The sequence below is a fragment of the Cervus elaphus genome, chromosome 22, assembly GCF_910594005.1.
Source record: "Cervus elaphus chromosome 22, mCerEla1.1, whole genome shotgun sequence".
In the NCBI taxonomy this organism is placed as follows: Eukaryota; Metazoa; Chordata; class Mammalia; order Artiodactyla; family Cervidae; genus Cervus; species Cervus elaphus.
The window spans coordinates 9,923,639-9,941,270 of NC_057836.1; the positions used below are offsets into that span (position 1 = coordinate 9,923,639).

Below are 17,632 nucleotides of genomic sequence, written 5' to 3' on the forward strand. Positions count from 1 at the left end.
GTACCCACTGCCAGGCCTGCCTATCCACAGCTAGCCAGCGCCTCCTCCACTTTCAGGGACATAGTCTGTCTCTGGTCATAGACCCTCACCCTGAGCCCCTCATCTTCTTGACCTCTAGCCATCTTCAAGGGGGCGGGAGCTGGGAACTTGTCAGCTGCGCTAGACTGTGGCCACACTTCAGTTAGAGTGGGAAATCCACACTCCCTGAATCATCTGGATGATTTCCTGACCTGGGATGTTCTGTTCTGTGTTTCTAATTTGGCTCTCCCGTAATGTACCCCGACAGCCTGCTCTCACTGGATGAGAAGGACTCTGAACCCTGGCGGGAACTCCTGAGGACTAAGAAAATCTTGTACTGAGGGTCTACAGTCCTCTGAGGCTCTCTCTCTTTTTTTTCATCTTGGCCAAGCCGCGGAGTTTTCAGGAACTTAGTTCCCTGATCAGGAATCAAATCCCCCAGGTCCCAGGCAATAGAGACGCAGAGTCCTAACTACTGGACCATTAGGGGAATTCCCTTGAGGCTGTCTGTTTCTGCCAGGCCTGTCACTCCAGGACAGTAATGAGGGTGTCAGGGTACCCGTAGCAATTGGGTGTCTGGGATCACTGATGTTCTGAAACAGAATCGGGGAAGTCACCTTCCAATTCACAGATAAGAACTTGAGAACTAATACTTGTTGAGAGCCTCATTTGCCAGCCTCTTGTTCTAAGTGCTTTTGAGCCATACTATGAAATTGTCACCTTATTGTTCCCATTTTACAGATGGTGAAACTGAGGCACAAAAAGTTAAATAAATTACCCACATGGAGCCAGGATTCAATCCTGGGCATGCTAACTTAAGTGTCTGTTCCCATTACTGCTGCCTCTTTAGCCTACATTGATGTCTGATTTGATGCACACCTGTTTCTCCAAATACATATCTGTTGTCATCTTCTGCCTGGACCATCAGGGCTTTCTGGGATGTTGATATCCTGCTGACATCCTGTTGATATCCTTAACCCTGGTCACACTGATTTCTAATGACTCATTCTGGGTTCTGAGTCTCCTGCAACTGACACACTCCATTGGAGGAGGGCCCATCACAAGGCCCAGACCAGGCCTTGGCTCTGCTTCCTGTAACTGAGTTGGTAATAACTGCACATATCAATATGTGTCAGGCTCTGGCTACAGACTTTTGGTCCATCACCCCTTTTAATCCACTTGAGTGCTATTACCACACCAATCCCTGAGATGATGAAATGAGGCTTAGGAAGGTTCTATAAACTCACCCTGCCACATAGCCCAGAAGTAGCTGATTGAGGACTTGAATCCAACTAGTTAAAGCAGGGTCTCTACCATCACTGCCTCTCAAGTGAGAACTCATTGCAGGGGTCCTAAACACTAGTGCAGACTTTGGCTGAATACCCAGTCTGTACAGATAATTTTAAACATGCCTTTTGTATTTAAATGTACGTCTGTTTGTTATAACTTAAGTGTGTGTGTATATATATATATTCTGTGTTAATGAGTGTGTGTGTGCTGTGCGCACTGTCTCTCCAGTCGTGTCTGACTCTTTGCGACCCTATGGACTGTAACCGGCCAGGCTCCTTTGTCCATGGGATTCTCCAGGCAAGAATACTGGAGTGGGTTGCCCTCCTCCAGGGGATCTTCCTGACCCAGGGATCGAACCCATGTCTCCTGAAGTTCCTGATTTGCAAGCAGATTCTTTACTGCTAAGCCACTGGGGAAGCCCCAATGTGTGCATTATAAAACAAACATTAAATTAGAACACAGGGAATTCCCTGGCGATCCAGTGGTTAGGACTCCACACTTTCATTGTCAAGGGCTCAGGTTCAATCGCTGGGTCAGGGAACTAAGATCCCACAAGCCATCCAGCATAGCCAAAAATAAATAAATAAAAATAAAATAGAATGTTTAGAAGGCTAAGGTGAATAAGAATACAAATTCCATTTTTTTCTCTTCCCACACCCCAGTGGGTCACTGCATGAACAGGTATCTACTCTGGACATAACCACCTTAATGGGCCCCAGAATCCCCTGGATGCTTCCCGAGTGGGTGAGCAGACTCATTCAGTGGGGGCCTGAGATACATGGGCAGGTCCAAGTTGGCCCAAGGGAGACAAAGGCAGAATGGGGCCCAGTCCCCGAGGATAGGGTGAGGCTCCAGGGTGGATCTGGGAGGGTAAATTGAGCCTTTCATAGCCTTTATGAACATTAGGTCAGATTCTCCTGGGCACTCTCAGAGTTTTGAGCTGTGAAACAGCTGGGGCCATCTCCAGCTCCCAGGATTGAAGAATTCAACGAGGTTCAGTCATGAGTGCCCTAGTGCAGCCGCTGGCATGTTGTGTATGCGATAAATGTCAGTTTGCTAGTTCAACTCCTGTCTCTTCTTTTCACCCATGTGTAGAACTCGAAGCTGCTCTGAGCTAACAGTGGATAAATCCCCTATTTAGCTGTTTTCGATTGGAGACCCTGCTGACCTCCACCTTCCTTTTCAACCTTCTCCCCAGAGGGAGAGGGATCCTGGGTGCCATTTGACTGGTCTCCCCACAGTGGCTCCCCAACCCCCAAATATCTGAGGTTCCTTCCATAGGGCATTCACTTGGGCTATTCTTTTTCAGCTTCTGTCTCCTCGCCACCCTCAAATCCTACCCACTTTCAAGACCCACCTCCCCCCACCCTCCCCAGTGGTGACTCCTGAGTCTCTGAAAGGGCTGGGGCTCAGTGAGCTTAGAAGGGGACCCAGGGACTTGTCTGGATGCTGTATGTGTGCAACACCTCACTTGAATTTAAGAAAACCCAGGTTGTACATCTCATAGAACACCCCAGTGGAGGGCGAGGGGGTGGCTGGCCACCGTTTGGTGCCTCTGCCGACCGCAGGCCACATGGATCTGTCTGGCATTGTTAGTCCATCTTTTTTCTTCAGTATACCTAGACTCCCCCCGGTGGATTGTCAACTCCTGGTGAACAGGGTCCGGTGAGTACCTCTCAGGCCCTGCGAGAAGTTGGCATCAGGAAATGTTTGTGGACAGGCATGTGACACGGTGAAGAGATGATGAGTCGCAGCAACTATGCTGAGTTGAGAAGTGTTGTGGGAATTGGGATTATTAGCCGTGGCAATCATCGTAATTCCCGTGGCCTGGCTAATGAGTGGTTGTGTATCCTGGGGACGGGATTCCTTGGATTCCCAGAGGCTGGAAGGTGCAAGTTTTGAAGAGAGTCAACAGCAGTGTGAACAAGGGAGATTGTGCCTTGTTCAGAGGGCCAGGTGAGCCCAGAGGGGCGGCCAGGGGACAGGCTGAGTTGTCAGAAGGAAGTGGATGGGGGTGGGGGGCGGGGCTAGAGGCAGGGTGATGTGGTCCTTTGGTGATGCTGGGGTATTTTTAGTGCTCACTGTGCCTTTGGGACACGTGGCAGACATTCCTAACTCCTCTGGGAGTTAATTTCCCTTAAGAAGACAGCGGCATAGGAAATGCTGAGAGAGGGTGTGCCCCCGCGGAAGGGCGGGCAAGAGCCCACCACAAGAAGGCCCGGAGAGGGTGAGGAGAAACCACAGGCCTGTCCCTGAGGGGAGGCTGTCAGGCAACATCTGGCCCAAGGATGGAAAGTGCCCAGCCCCGCCTCCACCCCCACGACCACACACCCGGGCAGAGTTCACTCATTGCACAAGTATTTATGGACACCCAATACCAACCGAGGGCCCACAGGGGCAGCTACAGGAGGGGTCCGTTCTCTAGGAGATTATGTTCACGAGCATTAAAAATAAACAAGCCTCTAGCAGTTCATAAAGACAATAAAGTCAGGGTGATCCAGCAAAGAGAGCCGGAGGACAAGGCGGCCTGCTTTAGATTGTGTAATCGAGGAAGGCCTCCGTGAGGAGGTGACTTTTGAGTTGGGTGTTGAACCACAAGTAGGAGGCAGTCATTGAAGACCTGGGTGGTGGAGATCATTGTAGGCAGAAGGAGTGGAGGGTGAGGGGCCCTGAGGTGTGACGAAAGGAAAGACAAGGAGGAGAGAGGTTCAGGGTGAGACCTGAAAGGCAAGTCGTGGCGGCCTGGGAGAGAACGTGGATTTCACGCCGCTAGAAGGAGCTGTGATGTATTTTCAGTAGCAGAGGGACACGACTTCAGCATTAACAGACCAGTGTAGTGTCCAAGTAATTCAAACCAGGTTCAGAACACAGTTGGGAGGCAGAGCTGACAGGAAGTGCACATGTTTTGAATATGGGGGTGGTGATGGGAAGAGAACCCTTTCCCACTGGGCCCAGATGTGTGTGACCTCAGGTGTTTCTTAACAGAGTGCCTGAATGTAGAATGTGTAGGCCATTCCCCATCCGGTCCAGCCTTGAGTTTATGGACAGGAAGACTGAAGAAAGAGCCTTACAGGTCTCCTTGTCCAGCCCTCTGGGTAGGGGCTGTGAATTCTCCAAGGTCCCACTGAAATTCAAGCCTCCTGGCCCCGGTCCAGGCCACTTGCTGCCCTGCCCTGCTGCCTCTTGGCTGAAGCTGGCAGAGGAGGGAGGAATCCCTGCCGGAATGACCTGACTAGTCATGACGATGTGGTAAGGTCACCCAGAAGAAGCGTGGCAAAGCAGTGGAACCTGGAGAGGGCAGGCCAGGGCAGGGCAGCCTTGTAGGAGCAGCCGGGGGGTGAGGGGGACATCCTGGAAGGGTCTGGGGCAAAGGGCCAGGGTGAATGGAATAAGGCAGCATTTTCAGGCTAGCATGCCTGAGGACAACCTCTGAGAGCAGAGCCTATGTGGGCCACTGACCCTTGGGGGTCTCGGGAAAGACACAAGTAGGAAGACCCCAGATAAAATTCTCCTAGAACCAAGAACACAGGTGTAGACAGAGAGTGGGCAGGGCCAGTGGCTCACCTGGGCCCAGCTAGGCCTGCGTCCTTCCAGCCCACCCACCCCAAAGGGACTGGTGGCGGCCCCTCCAAGGGGAGGTAAGGTAAGGAAAGAAGAAGGAATCCAAGACAGGCCTGTGTTCGCTCCCTAACTGCTCCTTAGAGCAATCAATAGCATCAGCATCTTCCTCTTATTCAGGGCTTTCTCTGCACTAAGGTGTTCTGTGCATGCCCATCTGTATTATCCCCACTTTACAAATGAAGCTCAGAGAGTTGAAGGAATTTTCCTAGGGTCACACAGTTCGAAAGTACCAAAGTCAGCTTTTTAACCATTGTGGGCTACTGTCTCAGACTCCCTCTGTGACCTTGAGCAAGACTCCCCAAGCCCCAGGCTCTCTGCCTGTGAAATGATGGAGTTGGAGTAAATGTGCCCCATGAGGCCCCCTGTCTCTCCACTGGGGTCCAGAACTGATTCTCCGGTAGAGGGGCTTGGCGGTCTGATGGAGGGGACCAGGGTCCTGTCCTGGAGCTGTGTTCTTCACCAGCCTGGGCAAGGTAGTTAAGAGCATAGACTCTGCCAGGCCACCATCTCTCCGGAGGACACACTTGAAGATTGAATGCAGGTAACAAGGCTCAGGGAGGCCTGGCACACAGTAGGTGCTCAGTAAGTGATAGCTCTTAGCGTAGACTCAGAGCTAGCGAAGGCTGTCCTTTCACAATCCACGGTTCACTCCTTCGGCACGTATTTGTTAAATCCCTTCTGTGTGCTGGAAGGACATTAGTCTTGATACTGGTGACCTAGTGATGACCCCAAAGAGCTTTAACTCATTGCCTTCTGATATTCCAGTGGGCGAGGCAGACCAAAAAAAAAAAAAATCAAATAAATACCACATAGAATAAGGTGGATAGTGATAAGTGCCAGGACTCACTGGGAAAGACCCTGATGCTGGGAAAGACTGAGGGCAGGAGGAGAAGGGGGCGGCAGAGGGCGAGATGGCTGGATGGCATCACCGACTCGATGGACGTGAGTTTGAGCAAGCTCTGGGAGATGGTGAAGGACAGGGAAGCCTGGTGTGCTGCAGTCCGTGGGATCACAAAGAGCCAGATACGACTTATCGACTCAACAACAAAGTGCCAGGAAACAAAACGAAGCAGAAAAGGAGAGGGAGAGGGAGGCAGTGTCTGGAGGAGGGTGGGGATTAGGGGGGTGGATCTTACATCAGGACTGGAAGGCCTCCCTGTGAAAGGGACTTGAAGGTCCTGACCTGAGCGAGGGAGGCTGATCCCTGTGGGAAACATGTCCTTGGCAGCCAGAGAGCCAGGCCTGAGATCCTGAGGCTTTGGGGCAGCCTTGGGGGACAGATTGTGTAGGGTCATTTTTTTTTTAATGGTTCTTTTTTTTTTAATTCATTTTTAAAAATAATTTTATTTATTTATTTATTGTTGGATGCGCTGGGTCTTCCTTGCTGTGTGGGCTTTTCTCTAGTTGCAGGGAGTGAGGGTTAGTCTCTAGTTGTGGTGTGCGGGCTTCTCATTGCAGGGACTTCTCTTGTAGAGCACGGGGACGCCTGGGCTTCAGTAGTTGCCGCTCCCCAGCTCTAGAACACAGGCTCAAAAGTTGTGCACAGGCCTAGTTGCTCTGCGGCATGTGGGATCTTCCCAGATCAGGGATCAAACTGTGTCCCCTTCATTGCCAGGTGTATTCTTTACCACTGAGCCACCAGGGAAGTCCCCATAATTCACTTTTTCAATATTTTCTTGGCCACACAGCACAGCATGTGGGATTTCAGTTCCCTGACCAGGGATCAAACCCTCATCCCTGGAATTGCAAGCTCTTAAGTCTTAACTACTGGACCACCAGGGAAGTCCTATGTAGGGTCATTTTAAGGACCCTCCCTGCTGCATGGTAAATCTACAGTGCCCTCCCCCTGCCCCAAGATTCAGGTTGCAGGTGCCTTGGGGGTGATACTGAAATCTTTCTCCTCATCATTGGGCACCACAAGCTTCCCAGCCCAGGGCTCTGGGTTACCAGAAAAATCGGTTCAAGCTCTCAGGAATGGCTGCCCCTGACCCAGTAAAGAGGAACTGAAACCCAGAGCTGGACTCAGTGATTAGCTCTTCACTGACATCTTTTGTCCCAGGCCTGATTGCATTTTCTGGGTGGGTGGGTTGGTAAGGGTATATAGGGAGGGGGGCTAGGGGGACTCCAGCCTGACACATCCTTGGTACGCCCTTTAAAGTTGGGCATTAAGTCCTGGGAGGAATCATTGAGAATCCAGTCTGGAACCCAGCCTCAGGCCCAGAGGCTGCTAGATAGAAGTTTTCCTTCCCTTTGAATCACCTCCCCACCTTGGCTGGGTTTTTCGTCCCCTCAGTTTTCTCCTGAGAGCTGAGAGGCAAAGTTCTTTAAAAGGACCCATGGGTGGTGTCAGAGGGAAGAAAGAAGGGGAGAACTTGGGCCCACAGAACAGCTAATCGGAAGGGGGTGTGGGGAGCATTCTTCTGAGGGAAAGACTGGGTGGGGACAGAGGGGAGAGGCTGGGGGCAGGCCTCGAGCCAAGGAGTGGGTCTGAAGACTGGTTGACCAGGATCAGCAGTGGTGTGCGTGTGTGGAGGGGGGTCAGTTACAAGTTTTGGAATGGGAGGGGACATGTGACAAGACTGGGACGGGAAGCTGGGCCATCTGACTGTTGTATGTGTGCGTGTTAGTTGCTCAGTCATGTCTGACTCTTGGCGACCCCGTGGACTATAGCCCACCAGGCTCCTCCGTCCATGGGATTCTCAGGCAAGAATACTGGAGTAGATTTTCATTTCCTTCTCCAGGGGATCTTCCTGACCCAGGGATCAAACCCAGGTCTCCTGCATTACAGGCAGATGCTTCACTGTCTAACCTACTAGGGAAGCCCCTGGTTAATGTGTACCTGGAGGCAAAGGTGAGGAGCCTCAGATTTCTCTCCGAACCAGGGAAAGGATAGAGGAGGATTCCATCTCCTCTATTGAGAATTGAGAGGATTAAATGAGATAGTAGCTGCTGGTTGGGGGGCGGGGGATTATCAGTCCTTTCTTGGAGAGAGAGAGCTAGGAAACAGGGCCATGTAGGAAGCATGGGATGGTTGGCGGTGATGGAGAGGACAGTGGTGTATCCACCCTGCTTAGTGGTGCCAGGGGAGGCCCTCTGCCTGGGGACCCAGGCCTGGCACTGTCTCTTACTCAGGAGAACCTGCAGTCACAGGCATGGTTGGCCTCCCTGGACTCTGGAAGCAGGATTCAGGGTTGATGAGATTGGGTTGGAAACAGATGACAACGGAAGGGTCTTGGTAGCCAAGCCTGGAGGCTGGCTTCTAGGACAGGTCACACTTGGGGGCCTCCAGGAGATGAAGGAGTCATCAAAATGGTCAAAACAAAGCTGACATGAGGAAACCAGGGCCCTTGAGCTGTGACCAAGTGGGTGGCTGCCACCCAGGCCGGCTAAGTGTGGCCAGGGCCCAGGGTGAGTTTGGGCCCAGAGTGGCAGTTCTCCCAGTACTTCAAGAGAAGTAGGGAATACAGACCTGTCATCTAAAATCTTTCCTTTTTTAAGAAATTTATTCATTTATTTAGCTGTGCCAGGTCTTAGTTGCAGCGTGTGGGAGCTTTCATTGCAGCATGTCAGATCTAGTTCCCCAGCCAGGGATTGAATCTGTGCCCCCTGCACTGGGAGCATGGAGTCTTAACCACTAGACCACCAGGGAAGTTCCAAATCTTTCCATTTTAAAACTCTGGGAATCAGTTAACAAAGCAAAAGAAGTAAAAACAAGAAGCACCACGCAGGCCAGGCAAAGCCTAGCACTTTTGGCCGGTGACGCTCTCTGGCAAAAGTGGCACTGAGGGCAGGTCCCCGGTGAATGCCCCAGACCTCTCCTGGAAGACTTGTCCTCACTCTCCTGCTCCTGGAAGCGAGATCATGACAGACTCAGTTTCCCAGGGCCCGATGGGAGAACAGAGACATCTTGGACTGTGTGGCCCTGGGCCAACCCCTTCCCCTCTCTGGATTGCGGTTTCCTGGGCTCTAAAAGAACCCAGTCTGTGGGGCTTCTGCCAGTTTGGAGACTGTGTGACTAAGTCCTCAGGCTCGAAGGAAGATGCGATTATTATTGACGTGACTCTTCCCACCAACCATGCTTCTGGGATTGGATGCAGCACACTCCAGAACTTGTGTGTCCACAGCCATGAATGGCTGTGTGTCATAATTTGGAGCTCTGCATGGTACAGTGTAAATATCATTGTGTTAATAACTCTGCCCTGGAACCTTTCATCCCCTGCTCTGGAAGCCAGTAGGAAGCCATAATTAATTCTTGGTGACCTGGGGAGGGGTGCAGGTGAGGAAACCTGAGCCCAGAGCTGGGAGGCAACTTGGCTAAATGTGCACCACTTGGGGGACCCTGACTCAAGTGTTGGTTCCAGGGCAGGGAAGGCAGGAACCAACCGGTGCCAGGCCGTTCCTGTGTGGGGTGGGTCATTAAACGTGTGAGGACAGGATTGGGTTTGAGGTCAGCTCTGGGCCCACGGGTTTGAGCTGCTGGAAGAGGAAGAAGGCAGAAGAGAAAGGTCGCTTTTGATTTTTTCTCTGGAGGGGAGAAAGCAGCACAGCCTTGGCTACCTCTCTGGGCCTTTTGTCAACGTCCCTCCATCTCTTGCTGTCTTGTCAAATAGTTGGCCCCTGAGTCAACCTGGCCTGCGTGCTCAGCAGCAGTGAGGCGGAGCAAGCCCTCAACTCTCTAAACAATCTCCTTTTGCAGTAACTCACATAAACACCGGCCTTCGGAGGGGCCCACGGCTAGGGTGTGAGAGGAGACAGAACCCGGCAGAGGGGAGAGGACGGTCTGGGGCTAGAAGACCCCAGCTTTGGGGGCGCCTCCTCCTCCCCACCCCCACCCAGGTTTTTCCACCTGTGCCCCCCACTGGATCAGTGGTGTCCGTGTCTGTGTGCGCTTCCTGGCCCCACACAGAAGACCCCGATCCAGGAAGGCGCTCCTCGCGAGGCTGGGGGCGGGGGACCGTGTTTCCCGGCTGCGGGCCCCCAGCGTCCCCGGGAGCAAGGGGGGGCGCGGGCCCTTTAAATCCTCCGAGGCGGCGGCGGCGGGTCGGGGATGACATCAGCGGGCGGGCCCGGGGCTCAATGGGAGCCGGCGGGCGCGCGCCGGGCGGGAGCGCGCGAGCCGGCGGCGGGGGCGGTCGGGCAGGAGGGCCCGGAGGAGGGAGGCGGCGGCTGCGGCGGCGGCGGCGTTGAGAGCCAGATCCTGAACCCGGCCGGGGCGAGCGGAGCGGAGCGCGGCGGCGCGGCGGCGGCGGCAGCGGCTGGGCCGGGAGAGGCTGGCGCGGCGGGCGGCTCTGCAAATCCTCCGGCATCCGCCCCGGCGGGTCGCCCCCGCCTGCGGCAGCCCCCCGAGCAGCGGCCCGGCACCGGCGCCTTCCCGGCGGGGTAAATATTGGGGGACCGCGGGCCGGCGGAGGGGCGCAAACCTGGGGGGAAACGGGGCTCCCTCCGCCTCTTTGTTTTTGCGCGAGAGGGAGGGGGGAGAGGGCGGACACACGCGCGTTCGCACTCGGGTATGGGGGGGCTGCCCGGGCGCCGCCCGCTCGGCCCGGCGAGGACAAAGGCGCGGCTGGGGACGAGGAGGAGAGGAGGGTGACTATTTTGCAGGCTTGCCCCGGGGAGCCCCCCCACCCCCAGTCCGGCTCGTCTCTCTCTCCCGAGCTGGACCCTTCAAGGCCTCGGCCAGCCTAGGCGGCCACCCCTGGCTGCGATTTGAGGACGCTGACGGAGGTGGGGGGGGGGGGGGGCGGTCCGGGACTGGGGTGCCGGGGACACCCGATTCTGTTGATTCGGGATTCTCGGCCAAACCCTGGGCTTCGATAGGCTTCACCAGCCCATCACTAGCGCCCCCCACCCCTCCGCTCCTGGCTCGGGTGCTCCAGACCTGGGGGTCAGCAGGGCTGCTCCCGCGTGTTGGATGGGGGCGCTTGGGGGCCCTGGGGTGATGGGGTGTCTGGTCACCCAGGCACCGACTCTTGTTTTCCTTTGTGGAGAGAAAGAAAGGGGTGGGGGTTATTTATCAGATCGGATTCTCCCATTTCTGCCTGTGAGAAATCCATGTTTTGCAAGTCCCCATGGAAGAGAAAACTATGTTTGTGCCCGGGTGTCTTTAGAGAGCGGATTCCCAAGCTCTTCACACCAAACTCAAAGTGGGGTGAGCCCCCTCCCCAACTTTTTCTCTTAGTTTTCTTGCATATATTCTTGGATCAGCCTTCCTCAGGAGAAGGATTTGGGGACAGGGCCAGGGGATCCCCAGTGAATTAAGTTGCACCCGTTCAATAAATGCTTGTGTCTGGGGCTGCTTTGGCTGTCTGGCTGGGATGTCCCTCCAATTTTTATTTTAATGATCCAGGGAGGGAGGTGGGCAGGGAGTAAGAAAACTGCCCATGTGCCATTCAGCTTGGTAGTTTGTCTCATTTTTCTTAACCAGTTGAAACTCTGGAATCTTCACGTCCGCCTTTTTTATCCCCTTCATTTATTCCAGCGCCACCCCCCCTTCCCCCCAAAAAGAAGCAGCAAAGAACTGGAAAGCCTCTCCCATTCCCGCTTCAAGTCTTTCTGCTCTCTGGGAGGCTTTTGGGAGGACAGTGCTGGGACAGTCTAGGCTCTCCTTGGGGCCCTGGCCCCTGGGGTGTAGGAGCAGCCCAGGGTGGGGATAGGGGGTGGGTTGCCTGCAGGGCTAGTGGTTTGCACCCTCTCTTCTCCCCATCCCTGCCGACAGCCGGGTGAGTGGGGAGGGGCTGGGGGGGTCATGTGCAGTGTATTTATGTAAGACACCCAGACGGGAGGGCATGGGTATTTATATAACCCGGCGTGGGTATTTATGTAATATAGGATGCGGGTGTATTTATGTTCCTTTCCGAACCTGCGGCTTCCCCGGCTGCCATGTGTGGTCTCTGAATTGGCGTTGGCGGAAAACGGACTGGGGGGGTGGCGGTGTTTGTGTGTGTACACACCCGCGTCCCCCCGCCCCCACCCCCCGCCCCGTGCCCTCCCCCCAGCGGGGCTCCCGGTACACGTCTGCGTTTCTTTCTTCCTTTGAAGTGTCCACACAGGATGGTGTGTATGTGAGGTGTGTGGCGGGTGAGTTTCCCGCAAATGTGGAGTGGGTTCTCCTGGCCGCCCTGGCACCTCCGCTAAGACTGGCCGGGGCGTGTGGGCAGAGGCCCTTGGTGGAGAGCCCGGAGTTTGGCCGGCGCGGGGTGGAGGCTCCTTCCTTGTGACCACTGCTGAAGGGCTAGCGGCGGCTCCCTGGGAACTGGCGCTGGGGTTGGACGTCTCTCCCGGGCAGGAGCTGTCGGCTCCTCGCCTCCACCCCGGTGGGCAGAGACTGACCACGACCTCGTGGAAGAAAGCTCTCCTCCCACCTCGCCTCCCAGGTGGGTCTGGCTTTCCTGGTCGTCCTTGGTGTGGGGAAGGGGCCGAGACTCTGCTGTTTTTCCCCCTTCCTGCGCGGCCCCCTGGCCCTAGCATGAGCGGGTGGGTGGGAAGCCGCCAGGTAGGGCAGCAGGAGCCCTGTCTGGGCCTTAGGGGAGGAGCCTTGCTGCTGGAGGGCAGGTGGGCAGGCGGCGTGACCTCCCTGGGCCTGAGTTCCCTGTCTATAGAGAGCGGCCCGTCTTCCTAGTTGTCTACACTGGCTGTCTTGTAGACACTCTGTGATCTTAGTGGACTCCCCCACAACCCTCTCCTTATTTCATAGGCCCCCCAGAGCAAGACCTCACCTCCCAGCCTTGGAGTTTCCTCCCCTGCTGGCCAGAACCTCGAATGTGCCCAGATCTTTGCCCCAGGCCAGAGCAGAGGGGTCCCTCCCAGGGTGGTCCCTGCTAGTTCAGAGAGCTTGAGAGAGCTTGGACACCCAGGGTGGGGCACAGCAGGGAGGGAAGTGCTCAGATCGGCACTGTCCCCCCAGACCTCCTCTCATCCCAAAGAAGCTGACGGGCGGCTCAAAACTTGGCTTTGGTCCCCTCGGTTGCTCCGCAGGGCCTTCTTAGGAGACCCTCCAAGTCTTGAAGAAAGTCAGCCCCAAACTGTCTGTTTATCCGTAGAAGGCCGTGCAGAGAGTCCTGTTGCAGTTCTTGGTGTTGCGAGGTTGAGAGAGGGAGAAGACCGGAAGCTGGATGTTCTGGGGGCCCCTTTCCAACCTTCCCCCTGAGTTGGGGAGATCTCTCTTTGCGGGGCCCAGTGCAAACTTGCAGAGTCTACCTCTGGGAAGACCCGTGCAGGTTGTGGAGACCTGGCCTTTGGTTCTTGGTGCTGGAAGCCTGGGGTGGGAATGGGGCCATTGGGACCCCATCATTTCCAAGTCCTAAGGGGGCTGCGGAACTCCTTTGGGGACCCTCCATTCACTCTGTCCTCCTGTCCCTGGAGGTTGGAATTAGCTGGTGGTTGCCATGGCAGCAGCCCCAAGGTGATCAGCTTCTCCATCTGCCCTCTCCATCACCCCCTCTGTCCTTGATTTTCCTTTCAGGGTCTTTGCCCATTGTGACTAGCCTGCGCCGAGAGGCTCCTATTGGCGGGTCCCCAAATGCCTGTCCCCCGAGGAACTGCTTGCTTTGCTTTTTCCTCCTGCACCCTGTCTCCAACCCCCTTCTTCTGCCTGGCTACCCTGACACCTGTTCCGATAGCCTCACCACCTGTGGAGGCTGTTGGGCTACCTGACCTGTGGTTGCCCTTTAGGCAAAATGAGGCCAAATCCCTTCCAGGCCAGCCAGAGGGAGATTGCAGTGTCCCGAGTTTTTTCTTGTGGCTTTGCGGGACCTTTTTGGTGGGGGAGGGGTGGGGTCTGGGGGCTCACCCCCTTCCCAGCTCCCCTCCTCTCTGACCCTGTGTTTCTGCTTCCCTCCACAGGAGTGAACCATGGAGCTACGTGTGGGGAACAAGTACCGCCTGGGCCGGAAGATCGGGAGCGGGTCCTTCGGAGACATCTACCTAGGTGAGTGTTTCTGGCTCCAGCTCAGTGGGGCCTGAAGCCCCTGGGACAGCCCTGGGGGCTCGGAGGAAAGATGCCAAGATTTCATGCTCTGAAGCTCGAACGTGACTCCGTGTTTTGGTTGTTTTGTCCCAGACCCATCCCAGGTGGGGAGGGAAGCCGCAGGCTGGGGGTAAGGCAGGCCGAGGGACTCCTCAGTCAGGGCAGGAGGGTGGGCGTCCGGGATGTCAGTGCTGCCATCCGGGCTGCAGGAGGTATTTTTAACTCTGGGTTTCTAGCTGCAGATGATCTGGGTTTCCAGCTGGGCGTGGGAAAGCCCAGGCTGGGTTAGCACCCCTGTCTTGTCTCCTGGGAAGAAGGATGCTGGTGAACAGAAGTGGCCGGGCCGCTGTTGCTTCCCCTGCTAGGCCCGCCCCCGCCCTGTGGTCTGGAATTCAGCCCAGGAAGACTTTGGAATGATGCAGGCTCCCCACTAACCTTGGGGGCGGGGGTGGTGGTCGTAACTTTTAGAATCTCTCTCCCCGGATGTGCTTCCTGTTGAAAGGCTGAGCGTGGTCTCCTGTTGTTGAGTAAATCACTGACATCTCACCCCTGTCCTTGATCCCAGAGAATGCCACTTTCTCAGCAGCCCTGGATCAGGGCGGGGTGGGGGTGGGGGGTCACGAAGTCAGGAGGTGCAACCCTTCCTTGGCAGTTGTTGGTCCAGAGAGAGAGACTGTGTTGGTCGATCGGGAGTGGGAGTTGTTAGAGTGAGGTGGCAGCCCCCGGGATTTTTCCCCGTCACTGTCCCGGTGCTCTTGGCAGCATCTGTGCCTCTGTTTCCCTCCTGGAAAAAGAGTCGTTGGTCAGTTCTGTCCTGAGCGGAGGAAGCCGACAGGTCATTGTGCCTGGCTTGTTGCTTCAGACCTCAGCGGGTTTCTCTTAGCCGGTGGTCTGGGTCCCTGCCCTCTTGGGGTGCGAGGGCTTCCCAGTGGGCCACTGCTTCCCCATCAAGGTCGGGGGAGACATGTATGCCCACGTTCTTCGGGAAGTACTTGTGTTGGGAGCCCTGCGCGAATGCGGTCTCTGCTCACAGCCGCCTCTGGGGACAATGCCGAGCTGTCCCCGCTTTACAGATCGAGACAGGGTGGAATGGTCACGTTGGCCACCAGGACTTCTCTCCAAATCTAGAAAAGACAAGGCATTCCCTAGCGTTCCAGGGGTCAGGATTCTGTGCTTCATTATCGGGTGCAGTTTCGATCCCTGCTCAGGGCACTAAGATCCCGTGGGCCAAGTGGTGTGGCCAAAAAAGAAAAGAAAAAAAAACAAACAACTAGAAAGGGCAGACTTTCTACCCACAGCCCTCCAAGGAGTGAGAGTGTGGAGGACGGGACGTAGGAGGGAGCCGGCAGACCTGGCCTGGTGCGGTCGGTGAGGTTTGTGCGATGCAGCAGGTTTGTGTGATGCTGCTGCCTGGCCGACCAAGGACTTCCAGTGGAAGTCTTCCATAGGGGAGGGCGTCTTGTAGGCTGGCAAGTGCCAGCCGGATGTGCACGTTGTGGTCAGGCACCTAGTAGACCACCCTCCTGGAAACACCGCGGAGCCCGGGGCAGGGGGGAGGGGACAGTGCAGGCTGATGGAAAGGTCTGCTCTGCGACTCCAGCTCCTGTGGGGTGGGGGCGGGGCGCTGGCTTGCATCCATACTTTTGCCCCAGGGCTCAGCATGTGGGGGTTCAGTGAAAGCCTCTGAAATGAAGGAATGAGGAAATGGGGGCCGTGACATGCAGAGGCCTGTGAAGTGGCCTCCTTCGTGGCAGGGGAGAAGAAAGTTGGGATGTGGGGGGCAAATTCAGGTCCCCGGTCTATTTCTCATGGGCTTTGTAACCTGGGATAAGTCATTTTCTCTCTCTGAGCCCCAGCATTCTCATCTGTGAAAGAGGGAGTACCCCATCTCCTTCCTGTTTGTGAAATTGGGGTGGATATAAAGGATCCTCTTATCGTGGCGGCTTCGGGCTCAGGACTGAAGCCTGGAGCCGATGGTTTAAGGCAACTTTTGGCAGGTGCACACCTGCTTCTAGACAACACTGAACCCCAGGCCTTCTCTTTTGCAGAAGGGAAACTGAGGCCCCAAAATAGAGGACAACCCAAGGTCATTCAGAAAGCCAGTGTTCCTGGTCCTCCCTGGGACAGGACTTCTGTTTATCCAGTAATCATCTGTGTGTGTGACTCACTCAGTCATGTCTGACCCCATAGACTGTAGCCCACCAGGCCCCTCTGTCCATGGGATTTTCAGGCACGAATACTAAAGTGGGTTGCCATTTCCTTCTCTAGAGGATCTTCCCAACCCAGGGACCAAACCTGGGTCCCCCACATTGGAGGCAGACTCCTTACCATCTGAGCCACCAAGGGAAACCTTAATTCCCAGGAATCATCTAGTTCATTTTAAAATCTAGGTCCGATTTCACTCCCCCAATTTACTTTGGAGTAAATTCTACCGGGCTCTGGGTACTGGCCTTTCTTTTCCTCGCTGTGTGCCCTTGGACAAGGGATGACCTCTGCCAGCCTTGGCTTCTCCGTCTGCGAGGTGGGGTCGTGGGACCCCCAGGGTGGTGAGAAGCAATGGGATCGCGGCGCAGACCCTCTGCACGTGCTCGACCCAGCAGTGGGGCTTTCCTGTGGTGTCCCCCAGCCTTCAGTCTTGGTTAGGATTTGCTGCTGTCAGAGGAGCTGGGTCCTCTCGGGCCTGGGCGGGGGGCCAGGAGCCAGTTCTCCACTGACTGTCCTGCCTTCACCAGTGCACAGGCCGCGGGGACCCTGGCCTGGTGCGGTGTCCTGCCAGCTCCTTCCTGGGCCCCTCTTGCTGGCATGGGGGTGGCAGGGATTTTAGGGCCTGCCCGGCTGGCCTCGCTGGCTCCCTTTGTTCAGCGCTCTGGCCACACTCTCATCGCTGGTGCTGGCGCCAGGGCCTGACTCCAGATGGCCTCCGCAGGTGGGGCTGGGCGCGGCCTCCAGGCCCTGCTTTCCAGGATCGACCGAGGGCAAGCACATTCGTGGATGTGGCTTCCCGGCCTGTAGTAGTCCTCTTCAGGCTCCTCCTCCCTCGCCCTTGGTATTGCAAGGGGCTGGCCGGCAGGCGTGGCCCACTTTGTTAGGGCCTCACCTTGGCTGCGTGGGGTCTGGAGTTGGCCAAGCTTGTGCCACCTACTCTACCAGCCGCTGACCGGCTGCCCTCAGGAACTCTCTAGACCTCTCCTTAGTCTCTGGGCCTCAGTTCTAAATGCGGAGGGGATGGTGCACCCCAGTGGGTGACTGTGGGGGTGCTTCAGCCCCATCTTCCATCCAGCCAGGTCCCTGATTGTGCCGGTGTCTGAGGGAGCCCCCACATGAGGTTGGTCATCCCCCTCCCCACCTAGAGCTTGCCAAGGTCCCAGACCCTCAAGGGCTAGCCGGGCCGAGCCCTTCTCCGTGTCCAAATTTGTTTTCCAGACTGTCTCATCCCCGCCCCCCCGCAGAACTGCTGTATCCAACCGAGGGGCCACCTCTGCTGCCCTCGCCTGGCGCTTTGTACCTAGTCAAAGTTATCCATTGTCATTGCCACAGAAGGTGAGCTGAGCTCCTCCAAGGTGGGGCCGGCTCAGGGCTCAGTGTTTGTCTGTTGAGTGATGAATGAGATGCTAGGGAATTGAAATTGAGAAAAAAGCAGCAGCTTCAGAGATGAAGTTTCAGATCCTGGCTCTGCCCCAGCCGGTTCTGTGTGACCTCAGGCCAGTTACTTAACCTGTCTGAGCCTCAGGTCCGCAG

At 55.8% G+C, this 17,632-nt stretch overlaps 1 protein-coding gene across 9 annotated transcripts in view; it reads left to right on the forward strand.

Moving 5' to 3' along the window:
• The window catches only part of LOC122680190 (casein kinase I), a 36,674-nt gene that overhangs the window by 1,523 nt on the left and 17,519 nt on the right, over nucleotides 1–17,632 (forward strand). For 2 of the 9 annotated variants that reach the window (XM_043881289.1, XM_043881288.1), the window contains exons 1-2: nucleotides 10,072–10,308; nucleotides 13,771–13,855. In XM_043881289.1, the coding sequence (XP_043737224.1) occupies nucleotides 13,780–13,855 (76 nt within the window). In that variant the 5' untranslated portion in view covers nucleotides 10,072–10,308; nucleotides 13,771–13,779. Of the gene's footprint in view, nucleotides 1–10,065; nucleotides 10,309–10,454; nucleotides 10,516–10,583; nucleotides 12,303–13,770; nucleotides 13,856–17,632 lie in introns of those variants that run through there. The other 7 variants (XM_043881286.1, XM_043881290.1, XM_043881281.1 and 4 more) reach the window with 6 other exon arrangements.